This window comes from Notamacropus eugenii, unplaced genomic scaffold (assembly GCF_028372415.1).
Source record: "Notamacropus eugenii isolate mMacEug1 unplaced genomic scaffold, mMacEug1.pri_v2 scaffold_282, whole genome shotgun sequence".
Classification (NCBI taxonomy): Eukaryota; Metazoa; Chordata; class Mammalia; order Diprotodontia; family Macropodidae; genus Notamacropus; species Notamacropus eugenii.
In genome coordinates this window covers 27501-39802 of record NW_027325293.1, presented here as the reverse complement: position 1 = coordinate 39802, position 12302 = coordinate 27501, and the positions used below count along the sequence as shown (strand labels likewise).

The 12302-nt window shown below is 57.2% G+C and overlaps 1 protein-coding gene across 1 annotated transcript in view; it reads right to left on the bottom strand.

The window, feature by feature from the left end:
* Window positions 1–9946: 9946 nt before the first annotated feature.
* Window positions 9947–12302, bottom strand: part of LOC140517050 (uncharacterized) — a gene marked incomplete at its 3' end in the record, with an annotated part of 2416 nt that continues 60 nt past the window's right edge. The window contains exons 1-2 of the mRNA XM_072627912.1: window positions 12213–12302; window positions 9947–11560 (exon numbers count right to left, since the gene is read on the bottom strand). The exon at window positions 12213–12302 is cut by the window's right edge and continues 60 nt beyond it. Coding sequence (XP_072484013.1) covers window positions 9947–11560; window positions 12213–12302 — 1704 coding nt within the window. The remainder of the gene's footprint in view (window positions 11561–12212) is intronic.

Sequence of the window (12302 nt, the reverse complement as noted above, 5' to 3'; positions counted from 1 at the left end):
GCAGAGAGAGAATTTATACAGATAGAGAAAAAAAGAAAGACAGGGTGAGAGAGAGAGAGAGAGAGTGAGAGAGAAGCAGTATGGCGGTCAGAGACAGACTGCATATGTTAGAATTTCTGTATGTGTGTTTGTGAGAGCATATTGTTTTGAGGACGTCTTGCACAGACAGAGAGAGAGAAATAGTGTGTGTGTATGTGTGTGTGTGTGTGTGTGTGTGAGACACAGAGAGACGAGAGAGAGACACACAGAGAAAGAGACAGAGAGAGAGAGACACACACACAGAGAGAGAGAGATGAAGCAGACAAAGGTATATATAAAGAGATGTTAGAGTGAAAGCTAGAGTGTATATACTGGAGTGTGTGACTGTGTGTGTGAGTATGTGTGTGTGTGCGACACAAAATACTTTTGAGTATATTTTGGGGAGAAAGTGTGTATGGGTCTGTGCGTGAGAGAGAGACAGAGGCAGAGAGAGAGAATTTATAGACATAGACAGACAGAGGGAGAAAGAGAGAAGGCAAATATGTATGTGTATATATAGGTATATATTCATACATACATACATATATATATATATATATATATATATATATATATATATATATATATATATATATATATATATATATATATATATACTTTATAGGTAGAAAGAATTTATGTCTGGTGTGTGTGAGAGACAGAGAAACAGAGGCAGAGAGACAGAGAGAAGGCAGGAGAAAGACAGAGTGAGAGACAGATGGGGCAGACAGAGATATTTATACAGGAAATCTGTGAGTCAAAGACACAGAGTACATGTTGGAGTTTGTGTGCGTGTGCATTTGTGAGACAATATATTCTGAGTAAGTTTTCGGGTGAAAATGTGTATGTGTCTGTAGGTGAGAAAGAGACAGAAAGAGAGGGACACACAGAGAGAGACAGAAGGTAAGAAGGTAGAGAGTAAGAGAGGGAGAAACACAGGGAGAGGGGGAGAGAGAGAGAGGGTGAGGGAGAGAGGGAGAGAGATTGCGAGGGAAAGGGGGAGAGAGGGGGAGAGAGGGAGAAAGGGAGAGACAGGGAGACAGGGAGAGAGGGGGAAGGGGGAGAGATAGGGCAGGAAGGAGCGAGGGAAAGGGAGAGAGCAGGAGCGGGAGCAACAGGAAAGGAGAGAGGGAGGGTGGAAGGGAGAGAGGGAGAGGGAGAGAGGGAGAGGGAGAGAGGGAGAGGGAGGGACAGAGGGAGAAAGAGTGGGAGGGAGGGGGGAGAGAGGGAGACAGGGCGACAGGAAGCCTGTGATGGAGACAGAGGGAGAGAAAGGGAGAGAGAGAGAGAAAGAGAGGGAGGGAGAGAGAGAGACAGTGAGGTGGGAGACGGAGAGAGGGGAGAGGGTGAGAGAGGTGGGGGAAGGAGAGAGGGAGAGACATAGAGGGGGGCAGGGGGGAGAGATAGGGCAGGAGAGAGGGAGAGTGGGAGGGAGGGAGTGGGAGAGAGGGAGAGGGAGAGAGGGAGAGGGAGGGACAGAGGGAGAAAGAGTGGGAGGGAGGGGGGAGAGAGGGAGACAGGGCGACAGGGAGCCTGTGATGGAGACAGAGGGAGAGAGAGAGAAAGAGAGGGAGGGAGAGAGAGAGAGAGGGAGAGAGAGAGAGGGGGGCAGGGGAAAAGATAGGGCAGGAGAGAGGGAGGGTGGGAGGGAGTGGGAGAGAGGAGGAGAGAGAGAGAGAGTGTGTGAGTGGGAAATGGAGAGAGGGGGAGACACGGCCGAAAGGGGAGAGGGAGAAGGAGTGAGTGGGGCAGGGGGAGAGATAGGGCGGGAAAGAGGGAGGGTGGGAGGGAGAGAGGGGGAGAGATAGGGTGGGAATGAGAGGGGAAGAGGGAGAGAGCGGGAGAAGTAGAGAGACGCTGAAAGAGGGGGAGGGGGAGAGAGGTGGGGGTAGGAGAGAGGGAGAGGGAGACAGGGGGTCAGGGAGAGAGATAGGGTGGGAAGGAGAGGAGGAGATAGAGAGAGGGTGAAGGGGAGATGGAGAGAGAGGGAGAGATAGGGCTGAAAGGAGAAAATGAGAGGGAGAGGGAGAAGGAGAGATACGGAGGGAGAGAGGAAGGGTGGGAGGGAGACAGGGCAGGAGGGGGGGGAGGGGGGGGAAGGTTGGGGAAGGAGAGGTGGAGAGGGAGAGAGGGGGTCAGGGGAACATATCGGGGGGGAAGAAGAGAGGGAGAGGGGGAGAGAGCTGAAGAGAGGGAGAGAGGGAGAGGGAGAGAGCAGGGTAGGGTGAGAGATAGGGTCGGAGAGAAGGAACTTAGAAGGGAGAGGGAGACTGGGGGGAGAGGGAGGGACAGGGAGAGAGCGAGAGAGTGGGAGAGAGGGAAAAAGAGAGGGGGTGGGGGCAAAATAGATAGTCGGAGAGACAGGGTGGGAGAGAGGAAAGGTGGGAGGGAGAGAGTGGAAGAGAGGGAGAAAAGGCGAGAGAGTAGGAGGGTTAGAGAGGTGGGGGAAGGAGAGAGGGAAAGGGCGAGGGAAAGAGCGGGGTAGGTGAACATATGGGGGGGAAGAAGAGAGGGAGAGGGGGAGAGAGTTGAAGAGAGGGAGAGAGAGAGAGGAGGGAGAAAGAGTGGGAGAGGGAGAGAGTTGGAAAGATAGGGCGGAGGGAAAGAGGGGGCGAGGGAGAGAGGGTGAGAGCTGGAGAGATAGGACTAAAAGAAGAGAGGGAGAGGGAGAGAGGGGGAAACAGCTGAAGAGAGGGAGAGATCGGGAAAGAAAGTGAGAGGGAGAAAGGAGGGCAGGGGGACAGATGGGGTCGGAGAGAGGGAAGGTGGAAGGGAGAGAGCGGAAGAGAGGGAGAAAGGGCGAGAGAGTAGGAGGGTAAGAGATGTGTGGGAAGGACAGAGGGAGAGGGAGAAAGGAGGAAAGAGCTGAAAAGAGGGCGAGACCGGCAAAGAGAGGCAGAGGGCGAGAGGAGGGCAGGGGGAGAGTTAGGGCCGGGGAGGGGAAGAGAGGGAGGGAGGGAGATCGAGAGAGGGAGAGGGGGAGAGGTAGAGGGAGGGACAGAGAGAGAAAGATTGGGAGAGAGGGAGAGGGAAAGAGCAGGGTAGGGTGAGAGATAGGGTCGGAGAGAGGGAAGGTGGAAGGGACAGAGAGAGGGGGGGAGAGGGAGGGACAGGAGACAGGGAGAGGGAGGGATAGAGGGAGAAAGAGAGGGGGAGAGGGCAAAGTAGATAGGCGGAGAGATAGGGTGGGAGAGAGGGAAGGTGGGAGGGAGACAGCGGAAGAGAGGAGAAAGGGCGATAGAGTACGAGGGTAAGAGAGGTGGGGAAAAGAGAGATGGAAAGGGAGAGGAAAAGAGCGGGGAAGGGAAACATATCGGGGGGAAGAAGAGAGGGAGAGGGGGGGAGAGCTGAAGAGAGGGAGAGAGAGGGAGAGGGAGGGACAGAGGGAGCAAGAGTGGGAGAGGGAGAGAGGTGGAGAGATAGGGCAGAGGGAGAAAGGGGGAGACAGAGAGAGGGAGAGAGCTGGAGAGATATGGCTGAAAGAGGGGAGAGGGAGAGGGAGAGGACAGGGCCGCGGAGAGATAGGGTGGGACAGAGGGAGGGTGGGAGGGAAAGAGGGGGAGAAACTGGAAGAGAGGGAAAAAGGGAGAGAGAGAGGGACGGGCAGAGAGTTTGGGGAAGGAGAGAGGGAGAGGCAGAGAGGGTTGTAGAGTGAGAGATAGGGCAGGAAGAAGAGAGCGAGAGAAGGGGAGGTGGAGATGGAGAGAGAGGGAGGCGGAGATATAGGGCAGGAGAGAGGGAGGGTGGGAGAGAGGGAGTGGGAGAGAGGGAGAGGAAGCGACAGAGGCAGAAAGAGTGGGAGAGAGGGAGAGGGAGAGAGAGGGGTAGGGGGAGAGATAGGGTGGGAAAGAGGGTGTGTCGGAGGGAGACAGGGCTAGAGACAGGGTGGGGTGGGGAGAGGGAGAGAGTGGGAGAGGGAGAAAGAGAGAGGAAGAGGTCAAAAGTAGATAGGCGGAGAAATAGCGTGGGAGAGTTGGGAGGGAGAGAGCGGAAAAGAGGGAGAAAGGGCGAGAGAGTAGGAGGGTAAGAGAGGTGGGGGAAGGAGAGAGGGAGAGGGAGAGGAAAAGAGCAGGGCAGGGGAACATATAGGGGGAGAAGATGAGAGGGAGAGGGGGAGAGAGCTGAAGAGAGGAAGAGAGAGGGAGAGGGAGAGAGCAGGGTAGGGTGAGAGAGAGGGTCAGAGAGAGGGAAGGTGGAACGGAGAGGGACAGGGGAGGGAGAGGAAGGGAACGGGAGAGAGAGAGAGAGTGGGAGAGAGGGAGAAAGAGAGGGGGAGAGGGCAAAATAGATAGGCGGAGAGATAGGGTGGGAGAGAGGGATGGTAAGAGGGAGAGACCAGAAGAGAGGGAGAAAGGGCGAGAGAGTAGGAGGGTTAGGCAAGTGGGGGAAGGGGAGAGGGAAAGGGCGAGGGAAAGAGCGGGGTAGGTGAACATATGGGGGGGGGAAGAGGAGAGGGAGAGGGGGAGAGAGCTGAAGAAAGGGGGACAGAGGGAGAGGGAGGGGCACAGGAAAAAAGAGTGGGAGAGGGAGAGAGCTGGAGAGATGCGCCTGAAAGAAAAGAGTGAGAGGGAGAGAGCAGGGCAGGGGAGAGATAGGGTGGAAGAGAGGGAGGGTGGGAGGGAGAAAGAGGGAAAAAGCGAAAGAGAGGGAGAAAGGGGGAGAGAGAGAGATGGGCAAAGAGTTGGGGGAAGGAGAGAGGGAGAGGCAGAGAGGGTTGTAGAGGGAGAGATAGGGCAGGAAGAAGAGAGGTACAGAAGGGAGGTGGAGATGGAGAGAGAGGGAGGTGGAGAGATAGGGCAGAAGAGAGGGAGGGTGGGAGGGAGGAAGTGGGAGAGAGGGAGAGGAAGGCACAGAGGCAGAAAGAGTGGGAGTGAGAAAGAGGGAGAGATAGGGGTAGGGGGAGAGATAGGGTCGGAAATAGGGTGTGTGGGAGGGACAGAGGGGGAGAGAGAGGGTCGAAAGTGAAGAGGGAGAGAGTGGGAGAGAGGGAGAAAGAGAGGGGGAGAGACCAAAGCACATAGGCAGAGAGATAGGGTGGGAGATAGGAAAGGTGAGAGGGAGAGAGCGGAAGAGAAGGTGAAAGGGCGAGAGAGTAGGAGGGTTAGAGAGGTGGGGAAAGGAGAGAGGGAGAGGGAGAGGGAAAGAGCGGGGTAGGGGAACATATGGGGTGAAGAAGAAAGGGAGAGGGGGAGAGAGCTGAAGAGAGGGAGAGACAGGGAGAGGGAGAGAGCTGCAGAGATAGGGCTGAGGGAGAGATTGGGAGAGGGAGAAAGCTGGAGAGATGCGCCTGAAAGAAGAGAGGGAGTGGGAGAGAGCAGGACAGGGGAGAGATAGGGTGGAACAGAGGGAGGGTGGGAGCGAGAGAGGGGGAGAAAGCGGAAGAGAGGGAGAATCGGGGAAAGAGAGGGGGAGGGGGAAATAGGTAGGGTAGGGAGAGAGGGAGAGGCAGGGAGGGTTGCAGGGGGAGAAATAGTGAAGGAAGAAGAGAGGAAGCGAGGGGGAGGGCGAGATGGAGAGAGGTGGCGGTGGAGAGATAGGGTAGGAGAGAGAGAGCGTGGGAGGGAGGCAGTGGGAGAGAGGGAGAGGGAAGCATAGAGGCAGAAAGAGTGGACGAGAGGGAGAGGGAGAGAGAGTGGTAGGGGGAGAGATACCGTGGGAAAGAGGGTGGTTTGGACGGAGACAGGGGGAGAAATAGCGTGGGAAGGGGAGAGGAAGAGAGTGGGAGAGAGGGAGAAAGGGCGAGAGAGTAGGAGTGTAAGAGAGGTGGGGGAAGGAGGGAGGGAGAGGGAGAGGGAAAGAGCGGGGCAGGGGAACATACCGGGGGGGAAGAAGAGAGTTTGAGGGGGAGAGAGCTGAAGAGAGGGAGAGAGAGGGAGAGGGAGGGAAAAAGAGTGGGAGAGGGAGAGAGCTGGAGTGATAGGGCTGAGGGAGAGAGGGGAATAGGCAGAGCGGGAGAGAAGAAGAGACCTGGAGAGATAGGGCTGAAAGAAGAGAGGAAGAGGGAGAGAGGGGGAAACAGCTGTAGAGAGGGAGAGATTGGGAAAGAGTGAGAGGGAGAGAAGAGGGCAGGAGGAGTGATAGGGCGGGGTCGAAGAAGAGAGGGAGGCCGAGAGATGGAGAGAGGGAGAGGGGGACAGGGAGAGGGAGAGGGAGGGGCAGAAAGAGAAAGAGTGGTAGAGAGGGAGAGGGATAGAGCAGGGGTAGGGTGAGAGATAGGGTCGGAGAGAGGGAAGGTGGAAGTGAGAGGGAGAGGGGGGGAGCTGGAGGGACAGGGAGAGAGGGAGAGGGAGGGACAGAGGGAGAAAGAGAGGGGGAGAGGGCAAAGTGGATAGGCGAAGGGATAGGGTGGGAGAGAGGGAAGATGGGAGGGAGAGAGCGAAAGAGAGGGAGAAAGGGCTAGAGAGTAGGAGGGTTAGAGAGGAGGGGGAAGGAGAGAGGGAGAGAGAGAGGGAAAGAGCGGGGTAGGGGAACATATGGGGGTGAAGACGAAAGGGAGAGAGGGAGAGAGCTGAAGATAGGGAAAGACAAGGACAGGGCTGGGACAGAGGGAGAAAGAGTGGGAGAGGTAGAGAGCTGAAGAGATAGCGCTGAGTGAGAGATTGGGAGAGGGAAAGAGCTGGAGAGATGCGCCTGAATGAAGAGTGTGAGAGGGAGAGGGCAGGGCAGGGGAGAGATAGGGTGGAACAGAGGGAGGGGGGGGAGCGAGAGAGGGTGAGAAAGCAGAAGAGGGGGAGAAACGGGGAGAGAGAGGGAGGGGGAGATAGGTGGGGCAAGGAGAGAAGGAGAGGCAGGGAGGGTTGCAGGGGGAGAGAGAGTGGGAGAGAGGGAGAAAGAGCGAGAGAGTAGGAGAGTAAGAGAGGTGGGGAAGGAGAGAGGGAGAGGGAGAGGGAAAGAGCGGGGCAGGGGAACATATCGGGGGGGGGGAAAGAGAGTTAGAGGGGGAGAGAGCTGAAGAGAGGGAGAGAGAAGGAGAGGGAGTGAGAAAGCGTGGGAAAGAGAGAGAGCTGGAGAGATAGGGCTGAGAGAGAGAGGGGAAGAGGGAGAGAGGAAGAGACCTGGAAAGATAGGGCTGAAAGAAGAGAAGGAGAAGGAGAAGGAGAGAAGGGGAAACAGCTGAAGAGAGGGAGAGATCGGGAAAGAGAGTGAGAGGGAGAGAGGAGGGCAGGGATAGAGATAGGGCGGAGTCGAAGAAGAGAGGGAGGCAGGGAGATGGAAAGAGGGAGAGGGTGAGAGGGAGAGGGAGAGACAGAGAGAGAAGGAGTGGGAGAGAGGGAGAGGGATACAACAGGGTAGGGTGAGAGATAGGGTCGGAGAGAGGGAAGGTGGAAGGGAGAGGGAGAAGGGGGAAGAGGGAGGGACAGGGAGAGAGGGAGAGGGAGGAACAGAGGAAGAAAGAGAGGGGGAGAGGGCAAAATAGATAGGCGGAGAGATAGGGTGGCAGAGAGGGAAGGTGGGAGGGAGAGAGCGGAAGAGAGGGAGAAAGGGCGAGAAAGTAGGAGGGTTAGAGAGGTGGGGGAAGGAGAGAGGGAGAGGGAGAGGGAAAGAGCGGGGTAGGTGAACATATAGGGGGGAAGAAGAGAGGGAGAGGGGGAGAGAGCTGAAGAGAGGGAGAGAGAGGGAGAGGGAGGGACAGAGGGAGAAAGAGCGGGAGAGAGGGAGAGGGAGAGAGCAGGGAAGGGTGAGAGATAGGGTCGGAGAGAGGGAAGGTGGAAGGGAAGGGAGTGAGAGAGGGGGGGAGACGGAGGGATAAGAAGAGACGCAGAGGGAGGGACAGAGGGAGAAAGAGAGGGGGAGGGGGCAAAGTAGATAGGCGGAGAGATATGGTGGGATAGAGGGAAGGTGGGAGGGAGAGAGCAGAAGAGAGGGAGAAAGGGCGAGAGAGTAGGAGGGTTAGAGAGGTAGGGGAAGGAGAGAGGGAGAGGGAGAGGGAATGAGCGGAGTAGGTGAACATATGGGGGGAAAAGAAGAGAGGGAGAGGGGGAGAGAGCTGAATTGAGGGAGAGAGAGGTAGAGGGAGGGGCAGAGGAAGAAATAGTGGGAGAGAGCTGCAGAGGTAGGGTTGAGGGAGAGAGGGGGAGAGGGAGAGAGGGAGAGAGCTGGAGAGATGCGGTTAAAAGAGGGGAGAGGGAGAGGGAGAGAGCAGGGCAGCGGAGAGATAGGGTGGGATAGAGGGAGGGTGTCAGGGAGACAGGGGGAGAGAGCGGAAGAGAAGGGAGAAAGGGGGAGAGAGAGAGGGGGGCGGAGAGTTGAGGGAAGGAGAGAGGGAGAGGCAGAGAGGGTTGTAGAGAAAGAGATAGGGCAGGAAGAAGACAGCGAGAGAAGAGGAGGTGGAGATGGAGAAAGAGGGAGGTGGAGAGATAGGGCAGAAGAGAGGGAGTCTGGGATGGAGGAAGTGGGAGACAGGGAGAGGAAGGCACAGAGGCAGAAAGAGTGGGAGGGAGAAAGAGGGAGTGAGAGGGGTAGGGGGAGAGATAGGGTGGGAAAGAGGATGGGTGGGAGGGAGACAGGGGGAGATAAAGGGTGGGATGGGGAGAGGGAGAGAGTGGGAGAGAGGGAGAAAGAGAGGGGGAGAGGGCAAAGTAGATAGGCGGAGAGATAGGGTGGGAGAGAGGGAAGGTGGTAGGGAGAGAGCGGAAAAGAGGGAGCAAGGGCGAAAGAGTAGAAGGGTAAGAGAGGTGGGGGAAGGAGAGAGGAGAGCGAGAGGAAAAGAGCGGGGCAGGGGAACATATGGGGGGAAGAAGAGAGGGAGAGGGGGAGAGAGCTGAAGAACGGGAGAGAGAGGGAGAGGGAGGGGCAGAGGGAGAAAGAGTTGGAGAGGGAGACAGCTGTAGAGATGCGCCTGAAAGACGAGAGTGAGAGGGAGAGAGCAGGGCAGGGGAGAGATAGGGTGGAACAGAGGGAGGATGGGAGGGAGAGAGAGGGAGAAAGCGGAAGAGAGGGAGAAAGGGGGAGAGAGAGGGAGGGGCAAAGATTTAGGGGAAGGAGAGTGATAGAGGCAGAGAGGGTTGTAGAGGGAGAGATAGGGCAGAAAGAATAGAGGGAGAGAAGGGGAGGTGAAGATGGAGAGAGAGGGAGGTGGAGAGATAGGGCAGAAGAGAGGGAGGGTGGGAGGGAAGAAGTGGGAGAGAGGGAGAGGGAGGCACAGAGGCAGAAAGAGTGGGAAAGAGGGAGAGGGATAGAGAGGGGTAGGGGGAGAGATAGGATGTGAAAGATGGTGGGTGGGAGGGAGGCAGGGGGAGAGATAGGTTGGGAAGGGGAGAGGGAGAGAGTGGGAGAGAGGGAGAAAGGGCGAGGGAGTAAGAGGGTAAGAGAGGTGGGGGAAAGAGAGAGGGAGAGGGATAGGGAGAGGGATAAAGCGGGTCAGGGAAACATACGAGGGGGAAGAAGAGAGGGAGAGGGGGAGATCGCTGAAGAGAGGGAGAGAGAGGGAGAGGGAGGGACAGAGGGAGAAAGAGTGGGAGAGAGAGAGAGGTGGAGAGATAGGACAGAGGGAGAAAGGGGGAGAGGGAGAGAGGGAGAGAGCTGGAGAGATGTGGTTGAAAGAAGAGAGGGAGAGGGAGAGAGCAGGGCAGCGGAGAGATAGTGTGGGACAGAGGTAGGGTGGGAGGGAGAGAGGGGGAGAAAGCGGAAGAGAAGGAGAAAGGGGGAGAGAGAAGGAGGGGCAGAGAGTTGGGGGAAGGAGAGAGGGAGAGGCAGCGAAGGTTGCAGGGGGAGAGATAGTGGAGGAAGAAGAGAGGGAGCGAAGGGGAGGAGGAAATGGAGAGAGGTAGCGGTGGAGAGATAGGGCAGCAAAGAGGGCGTGTGGGAGGGAGGCAGTGGGAGAGAGGGAGAGGAAGGCACAGAGACAGAAAGGGTGGGGGAGAGGGAGAGCGAGAGAGAGGGGCAGGGGGAGAGATAGCGTGGGAAAGAGGGTGGGTGGGAGGGAAACAGGGGGAGAGGTAGCGTGGGAAGGGGAGAGGAAGAGAGTGGGAGAGAGTGAGCAAGGGGGAGAGAGTAGGAGAGTAAGAGAGGTGGGGGAAGGAGAGAGGGAGAGGGAGAGGGAAAGAGAGGGGCAGGGGAACATATCGGGGGGGAAGAAGAGAGTTAGAGGGGGAGACAGCTGAAGAGAGGGAGAGAGAGGGAGAGGGAGGGACAGAGGGAGAAAAGAGTGGGAGAGAGGGAGAGGGAGAGAGCAGGGTAGCGTGAGTGATAGTGTCGGAGAGAGGGAAGGTGGAAGGGACAGAGAGAGGGGGGGAGAGGGAGGGACAGGAAGAGAGGGAGAGGGAGGGACAGAGGGAGAAAGAGAGGGGGAGAGGGCAAAGTAGATAGGCGGAGAGAGAGGGTGGGAAAGAGGGTGGGTGGGAGCAAGACAGGGGGAGAGACAGGGTGGGAAGGGGAGAGGGAGAGAGTGGGAGAGAGGGAGAAAGAGAGGGGGAGAGGGCAAAGTAGATAGGCGGAGAGATAGGGTGGGAGAGAGGAAAGGTGGTAGGGAGAGAGGCGAAGAGTGGGAGCAAGGGCGAAAGAGTAGGAGGGTAAGAGAGGTGGGCGAAGGAGGGAGGGAGAGGGAGAGGAAAAGAGCGGGGCAGGGGAACATATATGGGGGAAGAAGAGAGGGAGAGGGGGAGAGAGCTGAAGAGAGGCAGAGAGAGGGAGAGGGAGGGAGAAAGAGTGGGAGCGGGAGAGAGCTGGAGAGACAGGGCTGAGGTAGAGATTGGGAGAGGGAGAGAGCTGGTGAGATAGGGCTGAGGGAGAGAGGGAGTGGGAGAGACGGGGAGAGAGCTGAAGAGAGGGAGAGTTCGGTAAACAGAGTGAGAGGGAGAGACGAGGGCTGGGGGAGAGATAGGGCGGGGTCGAGGAAGAGAGGGAGGCAGGGAGATGGAAAGAGGGAGAGAGGGAGAGGGAGATGGAGAGACACAGAGAGAAAAAGTGGGATAGAGGGACAGGGAGAGAGCAGATTAGGGGAGAGATAGGGTCGGAGAGAGGGAAGGTGGAAGGAAGAGGGAGATAGAGAGACGGAGAGAGGGAGCAAGAGGAAGAGAGCGAGAGGGAGGGACAGAGGGAGAAAGAGAGGGGGAGGGGGCAAAGTAGATAGGCGGAGACATAGCGTGGGAGAGAGGGAACGTGGGAGGGAGAGACCGGAAGAGAGGAAGAAAGGGGGGAAGGAGAGAGGGGGAGGGAGAGGAAAATAGCGGGGCAGCGGAATATATTGGGGGGGAAGAAGAGAGGGAGAGAGGGAGAGAGCTGAAGAGAAGGAGAGAGAGGGAGAGGGAGGGACAGAGGGAGAAAGAGTGGGAGAGGGAGAGAGCTGGAGAGATAGGGCTGAGGGAGAGAGGGGAAGAAGGAGAGACGGAAAGAGCTGGAGAGATGCGGCTGAAAGAAGAGAAGGTGAGGCAGAGAGCAGGGCAACGGAGAGATAGGGTGGGACAGAGGGAGGGTTGGAGGGAGAGGGGGAGAAAGCGGAAGAGAGGGAGACAGTGGGAGAGAGAGGGAGGGGGAGAGAGTTGGGGAAGGAGAGAGGAAGAGGCAGAGAGGGTTGCAGGGGGAGAGCAGGGGGAGAGATAGCCTAGGAAGTAGAGAGAGAGAGGTAGAGAGGAGGAAAGAGAGGGAGAGATAGAGGGTAGGAGAGAGGAAGAGTGGCAGGGAGAGAGGGAGAGAGATGGGGAGAGGCGGAGAGATCGGCCAGAAGTCGAGGGAAGGTGGGAGGGAAAGAGGGGGAGAGGGCGGGATAGGGAGAGAGGGAGAGGAAGGGACAGAGGGAGGGAGAGAGGGGGAGAGGGCGAAGTAGAGAGGCGGAGAGATAGGCCAGGAGAGAGGGAGGCGGGGAGGTAGAGAGGGGGAGAGGGAGAAGGAGAGAGCGGGAGAGATAGGGTGGGAGAGCGGAAAGGTGGGAGGGAGAAAGGGGGAGAGAGGGGGAGAGGGAGGGAGGGATCGAGAGAGAAAGAGTGGGAGAGAGGGCGAGGGAGAGAGAGGGAGAAAGCGGAAGAGAGGGAGAAAGGGGGAGAGAGCGGGAGAAGGCCGTCGTAGTTTGTGGGTGTTTGATCTGTGTAAAGGTACAGTTGTAGTGATACGTGTTTGAGAGAGATTTGGTAAGTAACGTCTGTTTTATAAGGTTTGTTTGTAGGGTTGTGTTTTAGGTTAGGTGTGTTCGTTTGTTGTTAGGTGTGTAAGGGGAGAGTTGTTGTGTACAATGTACGAGATAGAGTTTGTGGACTCACCGGCGTTTTTGAGGTTGAAGTAGGCGTTGAGGAGCGTTGCCGTGGCCGGCGGGTGAATGTGTGAGAGATTCGAATGTGGTTGGAGACGGG